This window comes from Polypterus senegalus, chromosome 8 (genome assembly GCF_016835505.1).
Source record: "Polypterus senegalus isolate Bchr_013 chromosome 8, ASM1683550v1, whole genome shotgun sequence".
Lineage (NCBI taxonomy): Eukaryota > Metazoa > Chordata > Cladistia > Polypteriformes > Polypteridae > Polypterus > Polypterus senegalus.
In genome coordinates, this window is record NC_053161.1 from 10,543,554 (window position 1) to 10,559,490 (window position 15,937).

The 15,937-nt window shown below is 35.3% G+C and overlaps 1 protein-coding gene across 4 annotated transcripts in view; it reads right to left on the reverse strand.

Annotated features, from left to right (window-relative positions):
• The window catches only part of trpt1 (tRNA phosphotransferase 1), a 22,652-nt gene continuing 6,715 nt past the window's right edge, over positions 1-15,937 (reverse strand). For all 4 annotated transcript variants that reach the window (XM_039760711.1, XM_039760713.1, XM_039760712.1 and 1 more), the window contains exons 4-8: positions 14,908-15,077; positions 14,455-14,632; positions 13,718-13,774; positions 13,466-13,576; positions 1-330 (exon numbers count right to left, since the gene is read on the reverse strand). In XM_039760711.1, the coding sequence (XP_039616645.1) occupies positions 308-330; positions 13,466-13,576; positions 13,718-13,774; positions 14,455-14,632; positions 14,908-15,077 (539 nt within the window). In that variant the 3' untranslated portion in view covers positions 1-307. The remainder of the gene's footprint in view (positions 331-13,465; positions 13,577-13,717; positions 13,775-14,454; positions 14,633-14,907; positions 15,078-15,937) is intronic.

A 15,937-nucleotide genomic window follows, 5' to 3' on the forward strand; every position in this document is an offset into this window, starting at 1 on the left:
ATTGATTAATCACATTTTATTGATCATTTACAAGAATTAATGATAAAAATCTACCATTAACATACATTTTTATTAACCTTTACTTTACAGGCAACAGCTGCATGCTGTAGTACAGCTGACAGATATCCTGTAGAGTCAACTGAAAAGATTAGGGTCAAGAAAATAGAGAAATTTTATATATACCAGTTTCTGATTTGTTAGGGAAGTATCAGTAGATTCTTGGAATATAAGAATGCATTCGGTGTAGAATAAGTACTGAAGTTTATATGCAACTTTAATGTCTGGTCACATTGTTTCAACTTGACATCTAATTCAGAGGAAGGTCAGTCCCTGTAAAACAGAATGTCAAATCAGTATATTTCATTATAAAAGTAAAAGATTATTAATGAGTGTATTGTTACAGATATCAGCACAATACAAACATGCAGGTGAAAGAAGCCATCCTTAAGCTGCGAAAACAGAAATAACCCATCCCAGAAATTGCTACAATATTACGAGTGGCAAAATCTACAGTTTGGTACATCCTGAGAAAGAAAGCAAGCACTGGTGAACTTAGCAACGCAAAAAGACCTGAACGTCCATAGAAGACAACAGTGGTGGATGATCGCAGAATCATTTCAATGGTGAAGAGAAACCCCTTTACAACAGCCAACCAAGTGAACACCACTCTCCAGGGGGTAGGCGTATCGATATCCAAGTCTACCATAAAGAGAAGACTGCATGAAAGTAAACACAGAGGGTGCACTGCAAGGTGCAAGCCACTTATAAGCCTCAAGAACAGAAAGGCTAGATTGGACTTTGCTAAAGAACATCTAAAAAAGCCAGCACAGTTCTGGAAAAACATTCTTTGGACAGATGAAACCAAGATCAACCTCTACCAGAATGATGGCAAGAAAAAAGTATGGAGAAGGCGTGGAACAGATCATTATCCAAAGCATACCACATCATCTGTAAAACATGCTGGAGGCAGTGTGATGGCTTGGGCATGCATGGCTACCAGTGGCACTGGGACACTAGTGTTTATTGATGATGTGACACGGGACAGAAGCAACTGAATGAATTCTGAGGTGTTCAGAGACATACTGTCTGCTCAAATCCAGCTAAAATTGATTGGGCGGTGTTTCATGATGCAGATGGACAATGACCCAAAACATACAGCCAAAGCAACCCAGGAGTTTATTAAAGCAAAGAAGTGGAAAATTCTTAAATGGCCAAGTCAGTCACCTGATCTTAACCCAATTGAGCATGCATTTCACTTGTTGAAGACTAAACTTTGGACAGAAAGGCCCACAAACAAACAGCAACTGAAAGCCGCTGCAGTAAAGGCCTGGCAGAGCATTAAAAAGGAGGAAACCCAGCATCTGGTGATGTCCATGAGTTCAGGCTGTCATTGCCAGCAAAGGATTTTCAACCAAGTATTAGAAATGAACATTTTATTTCCAGTTATTTAATTTGTCCAATTACTTTTGAGCCCCTGAAATGAAGGGAAAGTGTTAAAAAAATGCTTTAGTTGCCTCACATTTTTATGCAATCTTTTTGTTCAACCCACTGAATTGAAGCTGAATGTTTGCATCTGAGTTGTTTCATTTAAAATTCATTGTGGTAATGTACAGAACCAAAATTAAAAAAAGTTGCCTCTGTCCAAATATTTATGGACCTAACTGTATATCTAATAAGAATACTGTTGATCAAAATAAAAGAAAAATTCTTTAGGCTTTACCAGACACAGAAAAGCTTAGAGGCAGTATTAAGTATGAACTCTAGAGTCTTGGGTCACCAGCAACTGACCTTTTTCCAGTTGTTACAATTACTGTTAGAATATACATAATTAAGCTTGATATATAAATAAAAGGGTATTAATAGAAGCCAGACAATATACATGATACAAACATGAAAAGGATAGGCAACGGGAAAATGGAGGGAAGTTCCCTGGAAAAAAAACAAACATAACAAATGTATGATTAATTGGTTTGGTATAAAATTTCTAAATGTGTTGTAATCTACTTCCAAAACAAAGAACTTTCCCAAAATTTTAAAATGGGGGACGCAACCTGAAAACAACTTCCAAGTTCCTAATGGTGCCAGGGAGAAATGCCTCTTTTAACTTTGAGGAAAACACAACTAGTGTTGGTGTTACTAAAGCAACAATGTGATGCCCTGTGATATTTCTTAAGCTTGCTTTACTCCGGAGAGTATGTCAGCATTAGAAAAGGTTAAAATATCCCTTCTCTAGGGTAATGTTTATAGTACAAGGTCTTGATGCCTGAACTGTGGTGCTACCACTGCAGTCTAAATGTCGCCAGCATCATTTTGATCTTTGTTCCAGGTTGATAGCATTTAAACGAGCATTTATATATTGTACACCTCCAACTTTTGTGAAATGTATGCTATGTGTGTTTTGGGAGTTTACAATACAATTCTATCTGTGCCAGATATGTAGAAAACAGGTCACATTAGAGCTGAGGTATAAATACAATAGTGCTTTACTCCCTCTGTTTCAGTAAACTCTGAAGGTTTTTTTTGTTTTAAAAGAAAAAACATGATCAAAATTGACAATGAACCCCTGACAGGAACAACTAGGGTTCAATCCTGCCTGTAAAAACTAATGCCCTGCCAAGTTATATGTGTGCATGCCCACTGTTTACCTTTAAGGTGGTTTTCTGTGTAAATGACACAACAAAGAAGGGTGGTGAAGGAAGCCTAGCTTTAAGATGGGAATCTTCAAGGAATACTCCACCCAAAATGATACTAATGTTGCTTTCCCTATGTATTGCGCTCAGAAAAAGTTTTAATCTCATGTTTCATACAAAACGGAAATATCAAAGTTTCTGATAGAATACACGTCTATGGTGACCAGCGCTTGACTACAGAACAAACAATATCAAAAATGTCAATGAAAAGTTCTCATATCACTCTACTACTACTACCACAACTACTGTATATCATATTTTATTTGGATGTCACTGGCCCAGTTGCATTTTCATTACCAAGTTACAGATTACAAGGCAAAGAACCCACCAAAAATAGTAAGCTGAGGAGTCAGACAGACGACAAACTATCCACTATCCAGAAGATATATATCATGTCAAGACCAAACAGCTACACGTCAAAGTAAGAGTGTACACTCTGTTACATTTGTCACAGTTCTTCACTACAACCTGCATCACAGGTGACAGCATTAGGCCACAGAAAAGCAGAGAATCAAATGTACTAAAAGAGATTTTTAATTGGATCACTTCGTAGTTAGCCAATAGCCGGCCAAATCACTGCTCTGTTTTCTTTTTACGATGTTTAGCTGTTACCATTTAAGTTCAAGTTTTAAACACTTTTCTAATTTAAAATTACATGAGCAGAAACAAGGAGATTTATCTTCACAGTGTAAAAATTGCATTTCTCCAACTAAAAAAAGGCTAGACAGACAATTACTCAGTTTAATTATTTGGATTCAAGTCAAATAGTTAAATTCACAATTTACATAGAAAGGTAGCCACCATATTAGCATTTACATAAAATCTTGTTAAATTGTATTTTTCCAAAAGTGAAATCAATTTTCAGGTATATAATAAAAACAAGGTGGCATAGTGGTGCTGCTGAATTGAACTGAGGAGTCGAGGGTTTATGTCCTGGGTGCTTCCTAAATGGAGTTTTCATAATCTCTCCAACTCCCCATAATAGTTTCCTCACACAGTCCAAATATATGCAGGTTAGGGGGACTGGAAAGGCTAAACTGGCCCTACTGTGACCATGTATGCACACCCTGTGATGGGCTGCCATCCGGTCCTGGTGTTGTCCCAGCCTTGAGCCCAATGATAGCTGCTACAGACTCCAAGGTTAAAAAGGTTAATGAAACTTAGAGATGGATGGACAATAAATATACTCATCTCTCACTACAGTGTACAGTTTTGAAAACAATTATATAACTAAGTCGCTTTTGTTAAGGGAACTATAGCCAATTAGCATTTTAGTACCATCTACTGGTTCTAAAACTGCAAGACATTTGAGCTCAGTCCTATTCTTCAGCTATAGTCACATGGTACAAAGATGACTGTTCATCAGATGTCACAGTTTATTCTAACAGGTTAATATTTTATCATGGAAATGTATACATAGTTTAATTAGCTGCTTTATACCAGCCCATGTGTACAGCTTCATCTGTACGTGGGTAGCTCCTTCAAGCAAAGACCAAAAAGATCAAACCAAGTGGACCAAATGGCTGTCTTCAGATCTAAGTTACACCTGTGCAACTCACCAAACAAAGTACCACACTGTTACTTTTTGAAAACATCTCTTCTCAGTTGCTAAAAACTCTGTGGGAAAATGGCAACAACTCTCGCCAGGCACTCTTAAAATTATACCTTGGGTATATTATTATGAAAAGTTCCTCTGTTAATCATTTTGGTTCACCTATGCTATAGTTACTGTTAACTATGTTGTATGAGTGTTGGGGGAATCTATTTTATAGCACCCCATTTATACAACTTTACCTGCACATGCTTTTGAACTGAAGATATGCCTCTCCTCCTCAGTCATTAGTAATTAGTCCTGTCTTCATTTTAAAAGCACAGTATTATAGGAATTCCTTTCCAGTTTATGATGTACTCTTGACTTTTCCAGAAGTAATAATTTATTAATATTGTAGCAAAAATGGGCATGCATCTGAATAACACACATGTCAATTATGCAACATAATTAACATGAGATTTGTTTTCTGTTTTCCCCAAGAACAATTTCACATTGTTTGCCATTGTATGGCACCGGTCAGTTTTGGGTTCTAATATCAAACTTTGCTCTCTGTACTCTGCATAAAAACAGGAGATTATTTTTTTCTTCATGGCCATCACTAGAAACTACATTGGGGAAGTAACATATGAAAAAATATCGCTTTTGGGCAGTGGTGGGCTGGCGCCCTGCCCGGGGTTTGTTTCCTGCCTTGCGCCCTGTGTTGGCTGGGATTGGCTCCAGCAGACCCCCGTGACCCTGTAGTTAGGATATAGCGGGTTGCATAATGGATGGATGGATGGATGGATGGCTTTCGGGTGGAGTATTCCTTTGAATATGACTAGATGAATAACCAACACCCCTAAAATTATGTTTGCATTACATTTTTCTTTCCCAGGCTGATGTCCCTTCTGATCCTAATTGCTTGAGGCTAATAATTCCAGAAATATGTCTAGCAATCTGATTTTTAGGATTCTAAAAGAATAACCTAAAAAAATACCAGGTTCAAATCAATAAAGATACAGAGTTTAGACCAGGAATGGGCAAATGTATTTCCTGGAGGGCAGCAGTGGTGGCAGGTTTTTGCTCCAACCCAATTGCTTAACAAAAAGCACTTATTGCTGAAGTAACACTTCTGCTTCATTTTAGTTGTCTCGCTTATTAAGATTTTGAACCCTTATTATTTATTTTAGTCTTAAAAGGCTGTATTCTCAGTTTTTAATTACTTCTTAATAGCAATGAGACGCTGTAACAAATTGACTCCAGTTTGGGGCAGCCACCCATATAATATGATCCTGGCTGCAAAAGGTTTGGAAAACAGAGTTCTTTACAAGACAGAGTCCAAAACAAAACTGATTAAGTGGAGGTAAAAGTTTTAAGAGTTAGAAGAGAAAATTATGTCATCCACGCCGGAACCGGAAGTGGCATCATCAGTGGTGCCGGAACCTGGTGGGATTTCCCAGTAGTGATCTGTAAGAGACTGAGAGAGACAGTCAGCACACTCCACCACCCCTTGGTCTGACATAGTATTACAGTTACTTAAACCCTTTAGCTGCCTCCTAATCGTACGTGTGTGACAGCGCAAAACCAGCAGTTCTCCTTTTATCCTGTTTCCATTTACACTTGTGTGTATTTATTGTGCACTATTTGGTTTAATTAAATACTTAGAAGGAAAGTGAAAAGAAAAAATGAAGGACAGAGAATTACTCATCCGTTTTAGGCTTCAAATCATTTGGATGATATCCTTAGAAAGAAAACTAAAATCCAAGATATGAGAATGACCTGACATGGCAGAGTTAAATCACGAACATGCCATGAAATTAAATTATTGGCAAGGATTTTTTTCTAATTAAGCAAAATGTAGCCACTGCGGCCCTCCAGGACTGACTTTGCCCACCCCTGCTTTAGACCAATCAGTCATTTAGGATGTGCCAGTATTTCAACACAATAATTTGTTTGGGGTAAGACTGAGTCCAGAAGTCTGCAATTCAATTTGAGATTATTGGTAATCAGTTTTAGTTTATGACAGTGTAGTTTAAATAGGTTTCGTTTGTAGAAATATAGGTAACAGTTCAGGTATGATGATAGCTGACTGTTCAATTAGTGTTAGCTTTGTGGTATGTCATCATACAGCTTAAATTTTGACTTGTTTGCGCTCTTTGTTAAACTTTTTACTTTATAGGTTTTTAATTCAGTATTGTGAGCTTGAATATTTATTAAAACAATCTTCCTATGGTGTATTTCTACTACCATACAGCTATTCACGCTGCCTTTTGTTAATCTTTTGCAGTCTCCCAGTGTTGTCCCTTGAACAAGCTTTACTTCTAACTTTACATTTTAGGATTGTTTAATAGAATATTATTCTGCATTTACTTGTATGAGTAAGGTTGGAATAATGTATAACATAAGTACCCCTTCAATAAACACGTGTTAATCTTTGATAATAATATCTCTTGTTTTTTGTGCTTTTTATAAATGGTTATTCTTCTTCCATATTAAATACATTTGTTTTACATTTAATTCCCTAGCAGAATACAGTACTGCTTTGGAAAATCTGCATTTATAATTTGTATTTGCTGAATGTATGACTGCCTTTTAGGATGTTATTTAAAATTTAAGTCCCATAAGTAAGGGGGAAGAGCGAAAAGGAGAAACAGAGGTCTGCTCAAAATATTCAGGTAAAGGCACCTCAACCTTGCTTCATTCAAGTCTTTCATTTCTTAGTCATCCAGCATTTATCTATGCTTAAATACATACAATATCACACTGTGAGGACAAAATAGTGTTTAAAATTTAAAGCTTAAATGCATGCTGAAACTTCTATTTATTTTCATGACACCAATCACAAAATGCTGCACTTGATCAATTCAAGTATAAACAACATTGTAGGAGATTAAATATAAGATTGAAATAGTGGGTCATAAGAAGGTTCTATTTGCAAAAAATTGTAATGAGAATTATCTAGTACAGCAGACCTCAGGCTAATTTTGAACAGCAATTCATTAAAACAAAAACATTTTTACAGAAGAAATGACATGCAGATGGCATATGAATCCGGATAAAAACTGAAAGTCAAAAACATTTCACTGAGAAGGTAAATTATTAGCTGTACATGGTACATGGCTGTGTTGACAGCTGCTAAATAATCTTTGCTCAGTTGTGTTAACAAAAGATAAATTCAGCATTTTTAAAATGCCTAGCCTATAAGTGTGTTACATATTAAAGTAAACTGAACCAAGTTTCAACGATTCAAACCCATTTATTCAAACAATGTCTAGAATAGTAGAATGACATGACTAGTGGTTTACACTGTGACAGCTACTGCACAGCAAAAGTAGTTAAGTTCTAATTTCGGTATATAACTCTGTCAGAGGTATCAAAACATTTGCAATATGGGAGAAAACTTTATTCATTAATAAGTGGAGTCTTTTTGTTTCTGTCTCTGCTATAACATCTTGCTGAGAGAAGTACAAGTGACAAGCGAACAGCCGAGTCTGTATTTATCTCACACATAAAAATGTCACTTTCAATGCTTTCATCAAGGTAACCTAGAACTACTAAAAATATCTTATTAATGTTCTTCATATGTACTGTGCATTCTTAACATTATCAAGTTGGAAATAATTCTACTGCAAACCTTTGGCAATACCTTGTTTTAGGTAAAAAAAAATTAGTTCTCTTCTCCAGCTTCACTTAATCTATACACGTGATGGACAAAACAGAAGAACTTAATGTATCTGGTGTTGGGAAATCACAAAACAGCTGTTAATACAATGTGTGTACCTGTTGGTATTTAATGAAGAATTTGTGATACTGCTGAAATTGAACATAAAGGGCACATAACCACAAAATGGAAAAAAATAAAATAGGATATGAATGTCCTTAACATTGAAGTCTTCAGTAACCTTGATACTTTGAGCTATGTCTAGGAGTGAATAGATTGGAAGGCAATTCTTAGATCTCGAGGTGCAGCAGATTGCTTTGCATATTTATTGTGAAGCCAGTGCGATCTCACATGTCATACCACACTGTAACAGGCACTTAGCTAGCAGCAATGTGCTGCAGCTAAACAAGATTAATACTGAAATTTTAATGAAAGTTATCTACTTGGTCTTTCTAATCAGACCTAGACAGTGGAAGTAGAAAGCCCTGCCCCCTACAGCATGACCATTTATCCTCAAGGGACATTATGTGACATTTCTCAAAGATGGACAGTGAATATCTCCTTGCCTGTCTGAACAATCCCATCCCTCTCTTCTCCTCAGTCTGTTGGGATTCTTCAATATTAGTGTATTTGTAAAAGTAAGACTCAGCAACAAGATTAAATGTTATGTCTCTGTCACGATCACAGCCAGCGAAAATGGAACTATAACTGACAACTTGTTAATGTAAATGTTTAGAAAAAAATTGCGTAAAGTTTAAGAATGACAATTACATTATATTTGTAACTTTAGCTTTCACAAAGCTAGCTAGAAGCATCCATGCCCTAGGAAGTTAAAAGAAATCATATAGAGAGGAGAGCATGAAGGACAGAAGTGATGAGGAATCATGGGCCTCTTTCAATGAAGTCTCAAAAAAGAAAGGAATATATCTTTGTGAAAAAGACTTTGCACATGTATCAAATTACTTGGTCCTAGGTCTATTCAATCTCAAGACATGAATTAATATTAAGGAACAGTCCCTGCTTCAGTGTGGACACATTTGATGATGCCAGAGAGCGACAACATGTTGCACATTAATTAGCACATACAAGTATAAAAATCTCCCTGTACTCTTTGTACATGTGACAATATTGGACCTATAAACCTATACATTTAAAATCTTTTGTTTCATGTCTAAATTATCAATACTCATTCTACCAACTGCAATCTATGAAGGAGATTTTTGCTTTTATATCATTTCTACATACAGCTTTACTCAACAAAACATAAGTCAAATTACAACATGTCGGCATTGTGAAAAAGTAAAACTTTTCTTCAAAAATACCAGATCTGTCTTAAATGTGCCTAACATGTTTCATGCAGGTTTATAGTTGCTGCAGATTTTCACTCCAAAAAGATTCAAAGTAGAAGCCAATTATCTCAGTAACGGAGCAGATTTGTTTTACCGTAGCTTTAGTTTCCTTCATTTTTAGATTCAGAATGCTTATTTGCCTTCTTTCTCTTAAACTACATTTAAAACCTTAAATTCTTTTTTCCTTAAACAGTATTAAATTTATATTTGCTTAATGAACACAAACCAAAAATATAATTTAAAAATGCTGCCACTTATGTCAGCTTTGTTTTCACTACAAAGGTATGCATTAGTAAGATGAGCTGCTGCATAATTTGTAAAGATAATGGACGGATGAACAACAGCATCAAGGCAAACATGCATAATTATTGGAGTTACAAAAGAATAGGCCAGCCATCTCTTCTTGAAACTAAGCATGTTTGAGCCCAGACAGTACTTGAATGAGAAACCATCTAGGAAAAACTTGTGTTGCTCCTGGAAGAGGTGTTGGTGAGGCCAACAGGGGGCGCTTACCCCGTGGTCTGTGTGTGGATTCCAATGCCCCAGTGCAATGATGGGGACACTATCTTGCAAAAATGGTGCCACCATCTGGATGAGATGCAAAACTGTGGCCCTGGCTCTTTGTGGCCATAAAAGATCCCAGGGCATCTTGTCCTGGCTGAATTGCCCATAATGGGCTAGTTTTTCTGGCAACTAATAATCTCCTTTCCCTAGTTGGCTAACTATCTCTCTCATGCCTTCACCACCTATACTATATACTACACGACTAGTAGGTCCTTTAGCTAATGTGTAGTGTACGTAATGGCACAAAAATGACTACCGTCACATCGCCCAGGTGGATGCTACACATCAGTGGTGTTTTAAAGTGGCCCACCCTATCTATGTAAAGCACTTTCAGTGTCTTGAATAGTGCTATATATAAATGCAATATCTTCTTCTTTTTCTGCCATGTTAGATATACAGTAGTAGAGTTACTTTCAAAATAACAGGACAGTTGCACACTCCAATGAATATTGACATCTGATTGAATAACTGAATTGAATCCAATTTGATTGTCAGCTTGTCATAAATCAGAAGATAAGAAACTAAGAGTAAAGCAGAATTTACAATGAATGCTATGTAATAAAAATGTTTGAAAGAAGAGAAAATGTCAACAAGAGACCTCAAAGGCCATTGCCAGCTTATAATAATAAATGTTTTAAGATGCAGCAGACTTATGCGTATTTGAGAACTTGGGGTTTATTTGAAGCTGTGTTGTAATGAGATCTAATGCGATATTTAGGTGACTGAGAAAACGAGTTTGTTTCAGTTACAAAGTATTGAGAATATTTATTTTAAAGCTGAAATTTGGTTCAGTCGTATTAGCCAATATTGAGGTACTAGTTTTAAATACTAGTGACTATACAAAAGCTGCAGGTTAATTTATGCAATAAATAAATAAAAAATAACAAGCCACTTGATGTCTCCGTTCTTGCTCATGCTGGCTAAAGCAGGACTTTCATTTTATTATTATTAGACAGCATTTGTTTGAAAGTTTTAGAAATGGCTTATCTAATTCAGAAATAAAACTTTGAAGAATGAATAGCTGTAAAATGTAGTAGATCACCACTGCATTTGCACTCTGTCACACTAAAGTTACTATTAATAATACATTTTATATATATTTTTAACATATTCACAATTTGAATTTACATTAAAATAAACATGTACATGGATTTTGCCTAAAGAACTTTTCATAAAAGAACATATTTTAAATATTTCATGATTTAATCTCAAAAGTGGGACAACATAAAGGAATGGGGAAAAGCAAATTATAAAGTGCACTGACAATTCTGCGTATAGATTTTCCTAAAATGTGATTTAACAATTTCCTTTGATAGCATCAATCTGCTATGGCTAATTGTTGTGGACAGTGGAAAAATGAATGTAAAGGGCTCCTTGTTTACAAAGCACCATTTAGTAATATAAAATCTTGACAATCCCTCATCAATGCAACCCACAATCTAACATGTAGTGGAATTTAGCTGAAAGATAATTATGTAAAATAGAGAAAAAAGTTAAAGTGCTGCAATTTAAATGAAAGTAACATATGAGCAGGCAAATGTGGGGAGTATTTTTTTCTTTCTGTAATGCAATGCTCTCTTCTAGGTAGAAAGCAGAGACCCACTCCAGTAGTGATGTAACATCTCTTTTAAACTCCTTAGCATTGCATTTTATTCCAACAAAACATTTAAAAAGTGTTGCATTTTTTTTGGCATGAAAAATTACATTTTTATTAAATCTCAAAAATATAATAATGATACAAATAGTAATAGTAATGATGAATAAAAATAATAGGAAATGAACAATAATAACAAAAATAATAATAACAATACTATGAACGATGCCAAAACAGTACATAATCTCAAAATGAGTCCTTTGAGTGGTAAATCTTAAAGCACAGTGAAAGTTGGGACAATAATAGCATGTTTCTTTTCCAGATTTGTCAGTTTTTGAAAAGCACACTGCACAGGTATGAGTAGGATTCTGTTTTTTTCTGTTGGAGGTATATAATCAATCAAATGTCAACCAATAAGACACTCTGGATTGATCCACGATGTGCTGAGCTGACCGTGTTTCTTTAGCGACAATATGGACAGTGGATGTGCGGCAATGATTTGTTCTACAAGCTGGCATGTAAAGTTTGCATGAGATACAGTTTAGCCAGCTTTTTGTTTGCACAAGACGAATGCATTCCAAATGCACTGTTCCACTAGATAACGAAATATCTCTTTGAAGTCCCTTTGCTGCCTCCACATAACAGGATAGAAAGTCAATTCTTGATTCACATGATCTACGTCACCCAATGTACTATTGTAATCGGCAACAGCACAAGGCTTCATAACGTGCTTGTTGCCTTTTGCCTGTACAGTGACTGTAGCTGCATTATGTACAATGCTTAGAAGACAAACATCTTTCTTGTCTTTCCATTTCAGACCAAGAACTTTACCCTTTTGCCAAGCTAGTAGCGCACCTCGTTGTAATGTAGCTCTGCCAAAAAGTCTTCAGGCATGCCACTTTGGTTGTGATGCACTGTTCCATATGTGTCAGTCTTTCTTTGCAGCAAGATGTCAAATACTGTAGTTCTGGTGAAGTATAAAAATTTTCCATGGGAACACAGTAACCTTGATCCAGCAGAGCATCTATCAGAGTTGGCACTAATGACGTAGCAATGTCGTACCGATTGTATTTCGGATCAAACATTGTCCCTTTCCCTGTATACAGAACCCAATTCCAAATATATCCCATTTTAGATTCACAAAGCTCGTAAAGCTTTATGCCAAATCTTGCCCTGTTTGACACGATATACTGTATCCATGACAGTTTGCCATTATAAGCCATGAGGCTTTCATCGATGCTGACATCACAGTTCGGAATGTAAACGCTCTGAAATTGCACTCCTGGTCACCTAGTAATTCTCCCAAATTTTCTTCATTTTGGGCGCTGGATGTGTATTCTCATCAAAGTCTTCATTGTTGGTAAAGTGTAGATATTTCATAATTAGTGAAAACCTACACTTACATAATTTCTCCAAAGAATGGCAGCACTGACAGCACTTTTACAGTCAGAGTGATTCTGGGTTCTAACACTTACGCAAGACATGTCTGTACAGTTGCCCAAGTGACACTTGGGACTAACACTTTTAACGTGGTTTTCGCAGCCTGAGCAATGCTCGGATCTAATGCTAAGGAGGCTACACCATTGTTTGTGCATGGGCTTGGTACTGGAAGTAAACATGCCCTGGAAGTAAACGTCAGCTTTCCTTTCCACGAACAATCATGTTAAATACCATTGTGTAGATTTCACTAACGGAAACCAAACCACATGCTTCAACATAATAAAAACTTCATGAGGGACCCCCTCAAACCCTCAATTTATAACTTGAAGGTGGGACTTCCTTGTTATCTAGAGGGATGTGGTGCATAGTGCGGTTTATGACATGGAGTACCAGGAAGGCTGGAATAACATAATGGTGTTTTGGAGTTATGTCTTATTTGCTTCAGAACTATTCTGATACCAGTACTGAGGTCCAAAAGCTGGTATCAATACCAAAGTTAAAATTTAATTATTGATCTGAAACTAGTCTGTTGGTGGTGAAGCTAGGACAGTGTTACCATTTAAAGACACCTTGGATTTTCAAGGCATGTGCGTACTGTTTTGTTATACAAGTATTATAGGATGTGAATAAACTTACTTGGATGTTTGAGCTGCAGTGCTCTGCTGAAATAGAGTGGAGGAATCAGACCTTCAGAGTTTCCTGGTGTCAGAATCACTCTGTTTGCTGACCAAAAAAATGGAATCCCATCTGAATGCAAAATAAACCATAATACATATTTATCAGTCCTACAATATATATTGAAAACATTTCATTAACTTTTACAAATACCAGCAAGGCTTCCTACACTCGTGGAAGCTTACGGGCCTAATGTAATTAACATTCACATACCCCTGAGTGCTTGCTGTAGATCAACAAATATGGCCAGATCACAGTCCTTCCTCATGCCTACAGAAAACAAACAAAAAGAATCAAATGGCATATAATGAATTTATGTTTGTTAATAACTAAGTCATTTGTTAATTTTGAAATTAATTTACACAAAATAAATCACCAGTGTAAGACAATACTTCAATTGTATTTTGAAATATTACATTTTACAGATTATAAATTCAAGAATTTACCTGACATTTCTTGAATAATCAAACTCGGTAATAAAAATGTGTTCATATTAATTTTTGAATACATTATACTGCTTTTATTTTTATTACAGATTATTTTTCAAAGTCTTAATGTGTTTTTCAATGTCTATACATTTATTTAAAATTATTGTACATACTATATTTAAATTAAAAAATGTCTGATATATGCACACCATCTTACTACAGTATTTTAATTTCTACTATATAGGCTACAGTACATTTTCTATAGACAGATAAATACTAAAATATTCATGTTACTTTTTAAAATACGATTCTTTGCCATCCACCATCTATCTTAAGGAATATAGCAGGCCAGTCTGATACTCTCAGACTATAGTAGTTTTTGAATGGTGTACTCCAAGCAGATATTTACTGTATATAACAAAATAAAGGTAATTTCTGTGCATGATTACCTTGATTTTTCAATTACAACTTAAGTTGTATTATTTTTTATTAATTTTACTATGTGTACATCTGCATGCTTACCACTAACTACCTGCCCCTGACCAGGCAGTCCTGGTGCCAGATGAATATGAGTTCGATTCATTCTCGACAGGCCATGAGATCGAATCGCATTCCAGTTACGCAAGTAAGTGCCATGAACTGCAGTGACAGGCACATCTTCTGAGCTAGTATGAATAGGTGTCAGTTCTAAATCTTCAACCTTTATTATCAAAAAAAAAAATTAAGAAAAAGGTGAATCAAGCATATTATATATATATATATATATATATATATATATATATATTTAAAATATATTGTACATATTATATATAATATATATAATATTATAACTGAATATATAAATCAAAACATCTAAAATGATTTACTTCTGTATTCTTTGAAAATGCACAAAATAAGTTAATAATACAGGCAGCTAAACCAATGTATTTAAAAACGCTGCAGATAAATACCATCTATATAGTATTCAATACCTACTGGTATAGAGTGTCCTTGATTGGCTCGTATTTGTAGCCGACCTGAATCAGGATGTGGACACATGGCATACCGCTGTTTATCATTTGTCTCCACTACTCTTTGTAGATCTTCTATTGAGTGACAACGAAACCGTGGGAGAGAGAGGAGGTCATCCACAAACACAAAGCCATCTGTAAAATACAAAGAGATTAAAGGAAACAGATGAAATAAGGGAACAAAGTGAGTATAGCCTAAGGATAAGTTATATGACTAATAGGACATGTTGTAAAGTGAAGCAAGGGACATAATAAAAATAAGAACCCTAGATATAAAAAAATAAATTGAGCAGTATTATTCATGATTTAACACATCAGCATTTGGACATATTGTATTATTTTATTATATAACAACAACAACTAATTGTTGCACAGACAATTCAAACATTAAATATTTAAAGAGTCTTATCTGTTGAAAGAACAGGCGGTATTTCATTCAGCATGTTGTCATTATGACCCTTACAAGGACAAGCAGATGGAGAATGAGCTATAGCATTTATTAGTGAAGAATGGTTTACTTCAGTTGAATGCATTAAAGGTATCCTTTTTCATATATATAATATACTGTAATTCTAATGATTTTATTAAATAACACCCTCAGGGAAAGGGGGGAATACTAAAACACTAATCCTAAAAAAACAGATTTCTCTTAATTCATACCCAATCCCCAAGCGAAGAATTGTTAAGCACAAAACCTATACAGTATACAAACAAAAAGGGAAAAACTTATAGAAGAAGAACCTAAGTTAACAATAAACAAAGGCAGGAAAATAAAGGGGGGAAATAGAAAAAATTGCACGCAGGAATAGGAAATGATAAGCACTAAATACTAATTACATAAACTAAAGCTAAGAACTAGAAAAATAAAAGCACAAAAGATTAAAAAAAATAAAATTCAAAAACCTAAAATATGAAGCTGAAAGTCAAGGATGGAAAAAAATTAATTAACACAAATCTCCAAGTCTGACAAGCAAAATCAAAAGCAATTACAGAAA